The sequence below is a fragment of the Elaeis guineensis genome, chromosome 5, assembly GCF_000442705.2.
Source record: "Elaeis guineensis isolate ETL-2024a chromosome 5, EG11, whole genome shotgun sequence".
In the NCBI taxonomy this organism is placed as follows: Eukaryota; Viridiplantae; Streptophyta; class Magnoliopsida; order Arecales; family Arecaceae; genus Elaeis; species Elaeis guineensis.
In genome coordinates this window covers 3,882,830-3,898,634 of record NC_025997.2, presented here as the reverse complement: position 1 = coordinate 3,898,634, position 15,805 = coordinate 3,882,830, and the positions used below count along the sequence as shown (strand labels likewise).

Here is a 15,805-nt window from a genome sequence, read left to right as displayed (position 1 = left end):
TTGGAATTGGTTTCAGCACTGAAGCTGTGGATTCAAATCATAGACCAGAATTTTAAAAGATGAGCATCAGCCTTGGGAAAGGCTAATGAACATCATGATTAACATCACGAAATGTTGTAGCATAGCTAGAATTAACCATCTAATTACTTTTTTACTTTGTTCTTTTTAACTTTTTAACTTTTTTTTTTTGTTGTTTTAAAAGATGAGCTGTATAGTTGACTACCTCCATCAGCTCTTTAAAGTCTACACCTTGGACGCATGAGGGAGATGATTTTTTTTTTTTTTTAAAAGGAAAAGAAGAGAGGCATGTAGTGAGTGTGAGATCAGACGAAGCTAAAAAAAGAGTAAAGAATTAAGAACCCTTCATCCCAAAGTATACTCTTTCAGATCTTCAACTGATATTGTGCTGTTGGGCGTGCTCTGAGTCCTCTGACACAGTTGGCTTTTTGTTACTCATACTATAGAGTTGACTACGGTCTTTCTTTCTAGCAGCGGATCATAAAGCTGATAAGGTGGCAGGTACTTCTGGTGAATTTAGTCAAACAAGTTGACAATTCCCACCACCGTCACTAGAGATCTTCACTGATCCATGTATTCAAGTTTTATTACGTACCTGGACTTTAATCGGTTCTGACAATGTTTAGGACTCAAATGGCATGCAGATTGTGACTCAAAGAATTGCAAAATGCCTGTTGGATTACCATCCATCCCACATCTGCAACAACCGTGGTTTTAAGCTACCTTTTTGATCAAACAGGCGTAAGCTACTTTGATCTAAATTACATTCTTTGTGCACGTACCTGAGCCCGTCTTTGAGAAAATCTGCAAATTTCTTGGCTTAAGCAAATGTGTAGACAAAAGTTGTCAAACAGAATAGCAATGCCTATTTTTCAAAGATTTACGATCAAGAAGGTTTGAATGCCTTGTTATATTATATGAGATATATGCAAATTTGTATTTAGTTCTACATCAAAAAATATTCAAAAAATATTTTTTATCTATCTGTATTTTTTTTTTTGATAAACAGCTAATTGTTTCAATATCTTGTTATGTTGTGTGAGATCTATATAAGTATGTATTTAGTTGTACATTAAAAGAAACTCAAAAAATGAAGCATTTACTGGCTGCTATTTTTACAAATAGTATTTACTAACTGATATTTATATTGTTACAAAAAGCATCAGAATAAATCTAGTTTGTGACCTATATGGAGTATTGGACATTATAGTAGTTATCCATTTGGACTCATCACAAACTAATTATGATATTTGCGATCAAATTTATGATATTTGTGATTAGATTTAAATGGATCTATGGAAAAATTTATGTGTTCATGGTTAGATTTAAGTAGATCCAAGAGAATGCCATGCGGACTAATGTACTCCAAATAAGATTACAGTAATAGAAGGTAGGGATGTTTAAGAGTCCAGTATCCTATGATCCTTGAAGAACTATGTTGCATCATGTATCATTTTTTTTTTAGAGTAATTGTAGCATCATTATATATTTCTATATAAATAAGATGAATGAATAAACTCAACCTCCCCACTTGAAATTTCTTAAATCAATGTTCCAATGCTAGCAATGGATCCACATCAAGCACTTCGATGGAAATTAAAAATATCTATACCTTTATTGTCGATTGAGACCTAGAATGACCATCGAGTGAGCATCACATGCAATGCTTGCACCGAGTTTGCATCAAGTATTAATTATGCAAGCTAGATCTATCTCATAAATAATTCACAAAGAGGAGAGGACTTACAAATAACATGCCATCCAACAATAAATATGTATTAAAAGAGAAGTACGTTTAAAAGGAGGTGCCCGTGGAGACCCATGTGTTAATATTGAAAGAAAAATAAAACATGACGTCGATTTGTTTTCGTTTTCATTTTGGATCGCAGTAATGATTATTTCAATAATTTGCAGGGCAGTGCTTGCGACAGTATAAGGACACATGTGATCCTACACGTGACCCATCGGGACCGTCTCGATCAAGTGTGGACAAACCCCACGAACAAGCCTTCGTTGGCCTTTGTTTTTTGATAAGTAACTCCATTAGCCTTTCATCCATGACAAACGAAACTGTAGGCATATTTGGTTAGCGGAGTTTGGCTTCAAAACAAAGTTATTGGCTCTTGTTTGGTTGAAAAGGTTCTATTCCAATACCGATTTTAAGAAGAAATAAAAATATTTTAATTATTTAAAATTTATTTTTTATTTTTTAGTACTTAAATTTTTTTATTTTAATTTTATATTTTAATTTATTTTTTTTATTTCGATGATGAGCCAACCACATATTACAGATTTAGCCATTCTGATAATAATTTTATAAACAAAATGCACCTTATATTTAATTAAAAAATAAAACTTACAAGCATCATTAAACTTAGTATGAATTATGTAAAAATTGAAATAATTAAAAATAATTTATATGCCCAACATAATGCATATCAATGAGTTGGTAGTCATTATTTATTCAACAATAGTGATGCTCTTGTTTCCTCCTTCTTCTTCCCTTCTCTTCTTATTTTATTTTTTATTATTTTTTATTTTATTTTATTTTATTTTTATATTTATCCGCATCAAGATACCCTCCATTGAAGTCCGAAGTCCCGAGACTAGTCTCGAGAATAGGCCACAATGCCCTACATTCAAGTCCAAAATCCCGAGACTAATCTTGAGAATAGACCACAATGCACTCCTAAATATATATATATATAGAGAGAGAGAGAGAGAGAGAGAGAGGTTTTTCTTCAGATAAGATGGAATGCTCTTCTTTTTTTTTTTTTTCTTCTTCTCCTTCTTCTTCTTCTTTTTCTCTTTATTATTTTTTTTTTTGATCTAAACCCTTGCTGCAGGCACCGCCCCCACCGGTTGGCAAAGATATAAAAAAAAAGACATAAACATCGATGAGCTCTCACTCCCTCCTCTGCATCTCTCTCGGGAAAAGCCAAAGACTCTTAAAACACCTGCACCACCGCCACCACTCCCCATGGCCATACCTCACACCCCTCCCTTCCCCACAAAGTAACTAAGACCACACCCCAAAGTTAACCACTTTCCCCATCTTCTCCATTCCTTCCAACTCCCATCTTGCTCAAACCCCCCATCCATGGACACCACCACAACCCTCCTCCTCCTCCTCCTCCTCCATCCCCTACTCTTTTCTAAACCCCTCGTCGCTGCCTTCGTGCCCAAAGACGACTTCTTGATCAACTGCGGCGGAGCTACCACCGTCACTTCCGACGACGGCCGAGCTTTTCTTCCCGACGACTCAGGTCACCGCTCGTCCTTCACTCTCTCCCCCATTTCCCGCAATGTCGTCGTCACCAACTCCTCCGATCTCCACGGAAGCGCTCGACTTTTTACCCAAAAGTCCGAGTATAGATTCCGCATTGGCCGAACCGGCAGACATTTCTTGAGGTTGCATTTTCGTCCGCTCCGTTCTCCTCCGTGCGACCCGAAATCCGCAGTTTTTTCTGTCGCCGCCAATGGATTCACCCTCTTTCACACCTCTTCTCATCCGAAATCGAGCGCCAGCTCTTCCGTTCTCTTGAAGGAATTTATCATCGCAGCGGGATCGACTTCGAATCCATTAACTCTGGTGTTCGCTCCATCCCATGGCTCGGTTGCTTTCATCAATGCGATCGAGGTCATATCGATGCCGGACGGAATGATTCCCTCCGTCGCATCCCCTGTTCCTCCGGGAGCAGGCGTCAACATCTCTTCCGATGTCGCCTTCGAGACCGTTTATAGAATTAATGTCGGCGGTCCGAGTCTGGGTCCAAGAAATGACAGCTTGTGGAGGGCTTGGGAGACCGATCGGCAGTTCTTGATCAACTCGGCTTCGGCGCACACCGTCTCCACCAACCCAGCTTCCATCAGATACCCCGCCGGAGTTCCTGCCCATATGGCGCCAAATTTGGTCTATGCAACTGCGCAAGAAATGGCGGATGCTAATGTCGGTAACCAGAAGTTTAATATCTCCTGGTTGTTTAAAGTTGATTCGCATTTTAATTATCTGGTTCGGCTACATTTCTGTGATTTTTTGAATGTAGCAGTGCACAGTATGCTATTCGATGTCTATATCAATAACCAGTCTGCTTTGAGCTTGTTTGATATCACAACCAAGACAGAGTTATCGACTGCTTACTTTGTCGATTTCGTTGTGAATCTTCCGATGGAGTCGCATAAAATTATGGTTCAAGTAGGCCCTTCCCAGGTTTCTAATTCCCCTCCTAATGCAATTCTTAATGGAGTCGAGATTTTGAAGTTTATTGATTCGGAGAATGCTTTCGATGCATCTCATGGTGCACGATTGATCGGTGTGGAGGAGAGAAAGAAGAAAAAGAAGGTGATACTTGTCATTCCATCTTGTTTGGGAGGTGTAGCACTGCTGGGTTTGGTTATTTCAGTGTTCTTATTGTACTTTGGTCGTCGAAAGAAGGCGAAGAAGGCTGCTGTGGCCCGGTTGCCTTCCCCTGTGGCTCTTCATGCTCACACGGGCAACTCGGAAACAAAGGTGTCTGCTGGTAGTTATGCTTCATCAAAGCCTTCTCAGGGTTTAGGCCAGTTACTAGCCTTCTCGGAAATACAGCAAGTGACTAAAAACTTTGATGAGAGCTTGGTTATAGGCGTGGGTGGCTTCGGAAAGGTGTACAAAGGGGTGTTGGATAATGGCATTGTGGTGGCGGTGAAACGGGGGAACCCCCGATCCCAGCAAGGATTGGCAGAGTTTAGGACGGAGATAGAGATGTTATCCAAGCTGCGCCACCGCCACTTGGTTTCTCTAATAGGTTATTGTCATGAAGCCAATGAGATGGTGCTTGTCTATGAATACATGGCTGGGGGTCCCCTCCGTAAGCATCTGTATGGCTCTGATCTTCCAGCTCTCTCATGGAAGCAGAGGCTTGAGATCTGCATAGGAGCTGCTAAAGGTTTGCATTACCTCCATACTGGGGCTGCTGAAACTATTATCCACAGAGACGTCAAGACAACTAACATTCTCCTCGATGAGAATCTAACTGCTAAGGTTGCTGATTTTGGTTTGTCCAAGTCCGGGCCAACTCTTGAGCAGACCCATGTGAGTACAGCAGTGAAAGGAAGCTTTGGCTATCTTGATCCAGAGTACTTCAGAAGGCAGCGTCTTACAGAAAAATCAGATGTGTACTCTTTTGGAGTTGTTCTGATGGAGGTTTTGTGTGCTAGGCCTGCAATCAACCCAGCACTCCCAAGAGATCAGGTAAACATAGTGGAGTGGGCAACAAACTGGCAAAAGCGGGGTCAGTTAGAGCAGATAATTGATCCGCATCTTGTGGGCACCATTAGTCTTGATTCGCTACGAAAGTTTGGTGAAACAGCAGAAAAGTGTTTAGCAGAGCATGGGGCTGAGAGACCATCAATGGGAGATGTTTTATGGAACTTGGAATATGCCCTGCAACTGCAGGAGTCTTTCACAAGAGTAATTGGGGAGGGGAGCAGCACAAATGGCATTGAGGACCTCCCAGAATGGATTCCACAAATAGAGACTAGAGAGCACGATAACTTCAGTGTTGTCAGTGATGGAACTGATGGGGTGACAAGTAGAGTATTCTCACAGTTGATCGATCCAAGGGGAAGATAGGTAGCCCATAGGGGTAAGCTTGGTTTCACCACTCCTGTTACTGCTAAAATTGCATATAGATAGTTGGTGAATTCTCCTTGTCAGTTTTCCTTACCATGAAACAAGCCTATGAATGATTCCAACAAGCAGTATTTTTTATGAACCTCTATGCTGGCTGTTTTTAGAAGCATCCATTGCTTTTTTCTAGGTTTAGTGTGACATTACATGTAGCTTGATTGATTGATAAAGCATGATATCAATTTGAAGTTTTTTTTAAAAAAAATATTTTATGTTTGGACAACATAGAAAATGCAGTAATGTTGAACAGGAAGTTCACATTTAACTGGATAAAGTACTTGGACAAAAAAAAACAGTAAGGACAACTGTGAATAATGTCAACACTAGCAAGAATTCTTGTTCCTCAATTATGAAGATTAATGAGAAGGATGACCCATGTTCTATCTTATGAGCATAAAGCGTATTGTGCTGTGCACAGGTATTCTTCTGATGTTATATGTGCAAATTGTTAGTTGTAAAGGTTCATAATCCATGACGTGTAGGTATGAACATATGAAAAATAATATTAGCAGTGCCCATTTCATTACTTCAATTGTCTTCTCTCTCATCCTCTCTCTCTCTCTCTCTCTCTCTCTCTCTCTCTCTCTCTTATGAGGAGTTATGCATAATGGGGTTAACTCATCATATTTCTGCCTCCGGACTAAATCAGTCAAAGGTGTGCATCTCAAAAGCCTGAATATGTGACGTGCGAGGCAGTTAGATGCTACTCCTTTCTGAATCACAATGACCCCACATCAAACATCCAAATTATGGCATTCATGGTATCATTAGTTCAGCTAGAGACAGTAGGATGATGCTACTGCACTGATTGCATTTAATCCACCTGCATTGTTTGTCTAACACCTTAGGACACGAACCTATTCACTGAAAGGACCTGCATGACCCACACATATGCATACAATTACTTGCTCACTGAAAGGGCTGATTCATTGCAACTCAAAATATGGGAAATCTGCTTTTAATTTGGTTCAAATATCATTATGTGCTGGTTAAACAAAATATACTTCAAATGACTTGTTAGTAGAATTGCACATAAAAGAAGCTTCATGGAGCAAAGAAACTTAGGTGAAGACACCAAGGATCCAGGATGTGATTTTCAAGGATATCCTAGTCACAAGAATATGTGGAACCAACTGATGAAAAATGTTTCTTAAGAAATATGTAATAGTAATTTACCTGATGGGATGCTTCCTTGTGCTTAGGGCCACCACCTTGGTCATGCTATACTGGGTTGTCAGAACTTGGTAGGAAAGCCTTCACGAGTACAATGAAATACCATGCCAAAAGACCCATTCTATTCATCGGTTCCCTAGACTTATCCTCCACCCATTAAAATAGATGGAGATATATACATGGGTACAAAAATATTTAGCTGAATGTCACTTTATCTGAAGCAACCATTGGCAATAATGGAGGAACCAAGAGTCACAGTCCATCACTTAGAAAACTTTAAATGCATGGATGATGTTTATGTGTCGGCTTCTAGAAGGATAAATCTAGACAAGCCCCCAGGATTGCATAGGTTGGAATATTTATCTATTAAAATTTAATTGGAGCACCCCATTTGACATCTCGCTTTAGCTAATGCTGAAATCTATCATTTAGATCTTGTAATCTCTGAGCTTCTTTATGGATCAACCAATTATATATATATATATAATATATATATATAATATATATATATATATATATATATATATATATATATATATATCTGCTCATCTATAACCTATCAATGAACAACTTGGATATTATTTGTTGGAGTAATGAGGACCTGTGACTTAAGTTATTTTAACAGTACACTACTCCATTGGCTTGGATACCTACAGGAAGGTAAACATGGTCTTAATAAATTATCATGGAGATTTTGTTTAAAGCCCAATACTCAGGTATCTTAAAAGTCTGAACAGTGTGCCAATTGAACCATCTGTGTTTCAGTTATGCGAATTTCTATTGAGTGTTTACTTCTATGCTTTGCAGCCTTGCATCATGACTTGATAGAGAATCATATTAATGGTTGTTGAGGAGACTGGAAACCTATCGGCAAGCATGACATGCAGTTTGACATTCCACCTTCTTCTGGTGATTGTAACTTCTTCAAGGATCAGAAGTATGTTTAATCTTTAGCTCTATTTGTTTAGTTAAAATATTATGCATGTCTTCTGTTTTGTCAATTTCGGTATTGTTTTCTTCACTGGTGCACATCATGCATGTGTTTTTGTAATAAATATCCAAGCTAAGGAAGTTGAGGCTATTTAATCATGTGCCTTTTGTCTCCCTTGTTTTGCTGCTGGATGTCTGCAACTTTGTGTGCTTATGGTTAAGAGTAATGATAAGATTGTGGAATTATTGTCATTTTTAAGTTGTGGAAGCCAAGAAGTTGTTGTAAGACAAAATGATCAACCATTGTCAGCATCGGTTGGAGTAATTGGTGTTCATGATTCATATTTTTGATACTGAATTTTGCAGCCAGTATGCAAGTTGGACCTTTAATGGTAAGTGAGATACTGAGATGTTCTAGCTGTTTCTTTTTCAGAGTTGTGCTGATTAATTTCTTCCAGAAAGTAAACTATCTCAAACTAATGGTTTTCAGTAGAATAGAATGATATGGTGGTTAATGTCTGATCCTGTCAGTTTCAGTCAATTTACACATTTCTGATATTCATGATATATAAATAGGAGAAATGGAGAAACAGTATTCTTTTAAAACCAATCAGTTTGGCAAACTTTCGTGCTATATTCTTTTTCTTAATTGCATCCTATTTGATGTAACAAGAATTGCCCGTCTACTTCTGTATAAACATTCATTCAGTCTTTTGTTTCTTTTTCCTAACTAGCTAATTACTATAATTTGGGCATTCCATATTTATGAAGCTTCACGTAATATTTGTTTCCTGCTGACAATCTCATTTAACAACTACATCGAATTATTTTCATTAAAAAAAATTATATCGAATTATAAAATAACATGAATCTTGTTTATCTCCAGCTGTTAACAAGTGTTTCAGATGATGCATGGACATGGTCATAGCTGCCTGCTGGAATGAACGTCAATTGTAGGCTCACCTCTGGGTGTTGTCATGTTTTACAATTTTCTCCACAAACTTTCATTTGAGTTTCTAGTTATTTACCCATTTAAACTTCTTTTCTGCAGATATGCATGTTTAAATGTGTCGTTGAATCAGCATCATATCTTCTGGAGGGAATCTAGTGAGGCACAGAACTCTCTACCGCACCATGTCCCTAAAGGGCAGCACTTAGAAGTAGGAACAGAACTGCAGTTACCGCATGAATGGCACAATGGATTCCCCAGGATGGACAGCATATCGATGGATCATAAGGATTTCAGGATTGTTAACGATGTCGGATTTTAATGTAGCCTCAAGTGCTGGAGATTTCTTATATCCAAGGGAAAAATAGATACAGCAGTGCGGAGCTAGATCCTACACATTATACTACTGTTCGGTGACAAACTACAAAGCACTGATCTGACTGTATTTTTTTCCTTCTGCATGTGTTTTTACTGCAGTTCATGTAAAGCCTTTATTTGTGGACAGAATCATACAAACTACTATCAAACAAAGCTGTTCTCTGGTTCTGTCTGAGACTAGGGAACTTTTCACAGATGCAGTCAGAAACTTACGTGTGATAACCAATGGTAATAGGATAACCATCTAAGGTGTCATCAAAGCGATCAAGATTTTCCTTAGCATTTGAACTGATAACCATCATTTCAAGAACTAGAAACAATTTTAATGACCCCAATCCTACCATAATCAAGGATATGTACTGTTTCAAAGTTAAAGTAGGGGTGTGTGTGCGTGTCTCACATGCTTAAGATGAAGAGACAAATCAAACGGTGAATCTAATATGAAAAAGATTATTTCACAACGAAACATTAGCATTGGTAGACAGGAAAAAAAAAAAAAAGCTCATGCCATTTACATCATAAACATGTTTTATATTCTTAATAGAGATTAGCAGTTCCTAGAAAAAGGGGAAAAAAAAGAAAAGCAGAGCATGTGTCTTCTGGAAAACCTATCTAAACCAAGACATTTCCCTCTCATCATTTACCAGCAGTTTATTGAATCCTCTGCCGCTTCGCCTCAAAGCCCTGGTGGCTGCTAACACAAGGCAACGTCATAGGTCTGTTCCTGACACAGAGGTTTACTGTACTGGAAAAATTCAACATCGTCGCAGCATGCACCTGAGACAATCCATTAGATTTCTCATCTGGAGAACTCTGAATCGAATGATTAGAATTCAAAATAGCAGCTCGGTTGGGCAGTTTAGCATTGCGAGCTTTGATTGTCACAGGAGGAATCTGAAATGGCTGCAGTGGAGGAGGATTGCGCCATTGAGGAAGGGGGCCAGCCACCATAAGTGTCTCCAGTACTGGACCTATCTTCAGCACAGTTTCTAACAGCTTTCCTTTCTCTGGCAATGGCTTCTTCGCAGCGATGCTGTCGATTATAGCATCACCGCGATCATACTTACCAGTGCCATGAGAAATTACCATGGAAGAAGAGTGATTATTTTCGAGAAAGTGGGGTTGCTGTGGGGGTCCAATGTTGCAGGAGTCGGCTCCATTCAAGCTTGTCATCTCGGGAGAAGTAACTGTTTCAAAGAAGGACTCGACAGGAGAGCATCCATAGGAGTGCTGGTTTGGAGTGTCGGATAGGCTTTCAGATTCTGTGACACTGGAATTGCCTCTTGCTTGCCAAATCTGTGGACTATCAGGTTGGAGGTAAGAAAGGAGAGGAACCAGCTCAGCCGAGTGAGGTTGCGCAATTTTGTTGACCAAGACTTGTAGTTGTTCCCTGGCTTCATCTCTTTCCTGGGTGGTTACCTTCAGAATTTGGATTAGCTGATTCATATTTTCCTCACTCTTCCTCCTTTCCTCCTTGAAGCCATTTCTGAGCGCTTCGAGTTCCAAGGTCGCACGGAGAAGCTTATGATTCAACTCCTCCACAGTCTGTTCAAGTAAACAAACAGAAACTTTCTAGAAACCGAGCTGATATATAGAAACAAGTAACCCCATAGATTTATACTCGAATTCAGAAGACACTTATATACTTCATTGAAAATATAGCATGGAGTTATTGCTGTATGATCCAACTGGAGTCGTAGAAGAGATGAATCATAAGAGGGGACACATCATATCCAACCATACCTCAAAGTAAATTTGTATGAGATGTTCCTTAAATAAGAAAAGATTACTACATATCAGAAAAGATTAAATCATTAACTATTTTTTTGAGATGAGATTGAATCATTAACTTGTTTGTTAAGATTTATTTATTAGTAACTGGATATAAATGCGCCGAATCCCTATTAATTGGTATAAACTGTATGTACTTACTTTGATGGCATAACAAATTTCTTCTGTATGTCCTCTGAGAATTTAGACAAAAGAGTTACACCAACACACTAATTCAATCTTTCTAACGTAATCCCTCCATCTTCTTTCTTTATTGCAACACAGTTAATCATCCAAAACGAACTCGATTTTGGAAAATTACTACAAAGTTTTGCAGCACTCTTGGCGCTCAGAATCTATGAGTACGATAATATGATCAAAAGAATCTTTGCGGGGAACCCAAAAAACTTAAAAAAACCAATCCCTATACTACTAGATACATGATGCTCGTGATGAGAGTCAACATTACCCGCTTGCCAAACATGAAATATGTGAGAAGCAACAAAAACAATGCCTATAATTTTGAAACCCCTCAAAAGGACACCAACCAAGAAACAAAAATAAAAAGTAGTAATTATCTTGGAGACATTAGACCTAAGACTGGATATTTTCTCCAAAAAAAACGAAATTAAAAGCTTCGAAAACACTCCAGAAAAAATCTTCAACAAAAAAAAAAAAAGGAATTTATATCCATGAACGCGTTTGCTTCCCAAATCCAGCTTAATCACCCAAAAATGAAAGAAACGTGCTCAAGCTTCCCACCGCTCCTAAACTCTGTTCCGGACCGCGCCGACCGGATCAGCTGTTCATTCCGTAACTCGAAACAGCGTCCGCATCCCCGAGAGTCCCGAAACCAAACACCGAGACTCAGAAGCGTGGCGGCTTTCTATTGGCTGCCACCGCTGTCTCACGTTCCAAGACCCGATCGGAGGACCACTCGGCCGACGGCCACTTCGGCCCTACCGCTTGACCGGTCCGACCAGCCGACCGTTCCGGCAACGATAAGCCAAGACCCCCCATAAACACTAATCTAACTTACAACTACAATTCAAAACCGTTAGAACAAAATCCAAACTAAAACACATTAGCAACGAAAAACAAAAGAACAAAATCTAAAACCAATCTTAGAACAAGAGATAGACCTCATGGTGGGAAGTCCAAAGGGAGGGCAAGGAGTCCACGGTGACCTCGGCGAGAGCCCACGGATCTACACCCATATCACAAGAGACAACGTTCCTTCTCTTCTCCTCCTCTCCAGTCTATGGGAGCTTTGCTTTGTTGGTTATATATATATATATATATATATATAGGGGTTTGGCTCTGGAAGAAGCCAATAGTTGAGCAAAATGAAGGGGTGGGGGTGGGGGGGAGGGGCCTGGTTCCGTTTTGAAATGGAAGAGATAAAAGGAATGTGGAATTTTCTCTATGGAAACTTGCCAAATCATACCCCTCTTTATAGAAATTAGTCCAGGAATCCTCTCCGTCCTTTGAGGGCCCCTGTCTCTCCCATCCCATGACCTCTCTCTCGCTCGGGTCTCTATCTCTCTCTCTCTCTCCCTTTGTCAATACTCTATTGAATAAATTTAAAGCGAACTACTTGCCTTATGAAAGATATTTTCTTTCTTTTGTTTGTTTTCCCTGGAAGGGTGGGAAGCAATTTTCGGATTTGAATTGGCTTAAAAAACCTTATTTCATTCTCTATGATACATGGATGGCCCTCCAATGGTGGACTCTATACCGCTAGCTTTCTGACCCTCAATGAAATCCTTGCTATGATCGGATTTACTAATTTTACAGCCTCAAAGGCACAAAAAAAATTTTATTAAAAAAAAATATATATGGTGTTTTGTTAATCTGTGACAAATGGGTGTACAATTTGTTCGTGCACCATTGCGTCTCATCAAATGTCATCTGATGCTTTGATGTCAATGATTTGGGCTCTCACGGAGCATAGATCAAATCATGTGATACCGTGGAGGCCATACCAGCGTATTTTAGTTGTTTTTATTGGCATCAGCCATAAGATCGAGCGTAAGGAATAGGATGGTATAAGATTTGCAAAAGGCCTGTGAATTGAGACATGATCATGAGGGAAAGAACCAACGGTCCATCTATTTCAATTTAGCAGGCATCTTAAATTCGCATGCCCACCAGTGGCCGGACGTAAAGCATTTCATGTGGAAAGATATCTATCGACCCTTTTTATGCCAATTATACTGTAAGGAGTATCTGATAATTACTTACCATAAAGATCAAGGTGTACCATTGAATCAAATTTAAAATTTGAACATCTGAAAATATTAACCAGCAGTAAATGTTTAGGCCATACATCAGTCATTGCTTACATTGAATGCACACGGGTTAATGATACCATTTTTAACAGCAAAGTTGGAAAATTCGCACGCATCATTATTTTTGATCAAAATCTGTAACTCTACAAGTCTATTTCTAAGCCGGCACTTGTCAAGGTTTTTATTTCCAAACGCATGACAGCAAATTTGGCTTTTATATGAGTGGACCAACCTTGGTGCTTGTCTGGAGACTGTTAATGCTATAGACTGAGACCATAGCATGTGACCAAGCTAGCGACTCTAAGAGGATAAGTGTAACCAAGTGACTATATGGAACAAAGCAACTTCCACATTAACAGGGTTTCCAAACAGTAATATTTGTCCACATAAGATTTTCTTTCTTTTTTTTTCTTGAGGTGAAAAAATTATTTTAAACTGGCATGCATACATCGAACAAAATCAAAAAATAAAACATGGTTAAGAGAAGGAATGGTGTTGTGGTTCATCTAAACGACTTCACCCAAATGCTCTGTCACATAATTAACGATCCAATCCCTAGCATTATTCATCTTTTGATAGATATATATGGGTCGAAAGGAGGGCTCTGCCATATATATATATATATATATATATATATATATATATATATATATATATATATATATATATATATATATAAAAGGTATCTTTAAAAAAATTTCTTAGCTTTTTTTCGTTTTATAGAATGTAATGAAGCTCGATTGAATAAGTCAGTCTCAGAGTTGACCTATACTTGGCTCCCTTTTATTTTCTATGGTCTACTTAGGCAAACCGGAACGTAAAAAATGTCAATCTAGAAGGAAGTCGATATAAAAATGGTTGTTGTTGTTGTTAGTATACAACACAGTATATACAATGAGTTTTATCCCTGGGGGAGGAAAGAAGCAGGTGAAAGCTGACAAGAGGCATGGGGAAGGGCACCGTGGGGATGCGGTGGGGTTTTCACACCAAGTCACTGCTGCCTCGGTTGGTGTCGCGCCCAAATTAAAGTCGCGGCGGAGGGAACCGGCCAGAATATTTTGGTGCATGGTTTGTTTATTGGAAGCAAGCGGCCGGTGCACTCACAAGACATGCATCGATGTGTAGTTTATTTGTCTCGGCTTGCTTTGGGTTGTGATATGATATAAAATTGGTTGTGTAAAGCTAAGAAGGGGGAGGGAGGGATCTCTTTCCGGTGGGAAGCGGACAAACGTCATGAGACATGAAAATCCGGGGGGTCTTGTACATTGGATCTTGCCATCTTTTAGCTCCTCCCTAAAGTGATCTCATACTCCCCTCTTTAATTATTGGAATTCCTTTGGCCCTCCACCTTAATGACCAAAGTGGTCCTATATACCCTCGGCCAGCGATGGCAGTGAAGGATGATCCTATTTAAATGTGCACAGGTCTGCGCTAGAAATTTAGCAAGGGAAGCTACATATATATAATATATAAAAATTTGTGGTTCTGTTTCTTTCTGCCATCAAGATTTTTTCTGAAGAAAGCAAAAGCCATCATGGTATTCTATGTTGTGTCACCATTTTCCTTAGCTGCAGGAAGGTTTGAGAGCGTGTGGCTAAGAGGTCGTGTTAATGGAAAATATGAGATTTGTATCTACTAGAGATACTAGATGAGAGTTTTTCTCGAGGGGGAAGAAGATAAAGAGAGAATTATGAAGAGTACAACATGGCAAACTACTGTTCCAGCATGTGATTATGGGCCCCAACAAATTGATGGAAAAGGTTGCAACAAAATGGCTACAGTTTAGGTGATGTCCTCGGCATGCAGAATCTAGTCTCATATAATTAAATTAATTACTTGCTACGAAATCTTTGATCTTCTGATTGAAAGAAACACACTATTGGACAAGTGAGATCATTTGACAGGGACAAGTTACTTTCGTATTGTTATCAACTACAGTGAATTTCTTAATTTAGTTTGAATGCACTTATTTTGGCATATGAAAAAAAATATATAATTAAAATTATTAAATTTAAATTTAAGGTGTGTCATATGCTTTCCAGGCTCAATTATATTTTGATTTTACATTTATGAATTCAATTTAGTGGATTGCTTTCAAAATTCAAGGGATTACCTCCTCTGTCACAAGTCTACAGGGACATTACTAAGAGATATTTTAAGCGAAGGTGATTTAGTTCAGCATAGTACCATCCTACCATCAACCACTTGTTTGGACAGCATCACCCGTTGCCACTTGGAAAAAAAGCCGAGGTTCGATGCCGATGTGAGATGGACGTAACATACAAATGTAGAGGTTACTCAGTCGGGATCTTTGAAAAAAAAGAATGCTATGAATAACCTACATGCTTGAGCACATGACCCTTCAATCCCAAGCAATATAACAAACAGAATCAATATTACTCCTTTTAATGGTTTAAAAAATAAAAATCGTGATATATATATATATATATATATATAGGGGCATCTAAGAGAACAGGAAGTCAAAGGAAAGACCCTAATCGATTGGTCCTGTCCGGGGCTATGATCGCCCCTTTTGGGAGGAGGCTCGTGCCATTGGGTCGCCATCGTCAAATTACGTGTAGGGCGGGGGCCCACCACGCCCCTTCAGTACGCGGGACGCGCCCGCGG

The 15,805-nt window shown here is 39.1% G+C and overlaps 2 protein-coding genes across 3 annotated transcripts; one reads left to right on the top strand and one right to left on the bottom strand.

Moving 5' to 3' along the window:
- The first annotated feature begins 2,884 nt into the window (after window positions 1-2,884).
- LOC105044481 (receptor-like protein kinase THESEUS 1) lies at window positions 2,885-9,308 on the top strand. 2 transcript variants are annotated; one of them, XM_073257184.1, is made up of 4 exons: window positions 2,885-5,642; window positions 7,667-7,796; window positions 8,676-8,742; window positions 8,841-9,308. In XM_073257184.1, the coding sequence occupies exon 1, from the start codon at window positions 3,119-3,121 to the stop codon at window positions 5,627-5,629; it is 2,511 nt and encodes an 836-aa protein (XP_073113285.1). In that variant the 5' UTR covers window positions 2,885-3,118; the 3' UTR covers window positions 5,630-5,642; window positions 7,667-7,796; window positions 8,676-8,742; window positions 8,841-9,308. The 2 variants fall into 2 exon arrangements, with proteins under 2 accessions (XP_073113285.1, XP_073113286.1); XM_073257185.1 differs by lacking the exon at window positions 8,676-8,742.
- Window positions 9,309-9,604: 296 nt separating this feature from the next.
- Window positions 9,605-12,233, bottom strand: LOC105044479 (uncharacterized). The gene is made up of 2 exons (XM_010922399.4): window positions 12,029-12,233; window positions 9,605-10,661 (listed from the first exon to the last, which is right to left on the bottom strand). Exons 1-2 carry the CDS (start codon window positions 12,101-12,103, stop codon window positions 9,768-9,770), a joined length of 969 nt encoding a protein of 322 aa, XP_010920701.1. The 5' UTR covers window positions 12,104-12,233; the 3' UTR covers window positions 9,605-9,767.
- Between the last annotated feature and the right edge of the window lie 3,572 nt (window positions 12,234-15,805).

Bases quoted from the DNA above. Each gene is read 5' to 3' on its own strand.
- LOC105044481 (XM_073257185.1), top strand. From the start codon at position 3,119: ATGGACACCACCACAACCCTCCTCCTCCTCCTCCTCCTCCATCCCCTA.
- LOC105044479 (XM_010922399.4), bottom strand. From the start codon at position 12,103: ATGGGTGTAGATCCGTGGGCTCTCGCCGAGGTCACCGTGGACTCCTTG. The intron at 10,662-12,028 runs GTCTATCTCTTG...TTACTTGAACAG, and splicing joins TTTGGACTTCCCACCATGAG to ACTGTGGAGGAGTTGAATCA.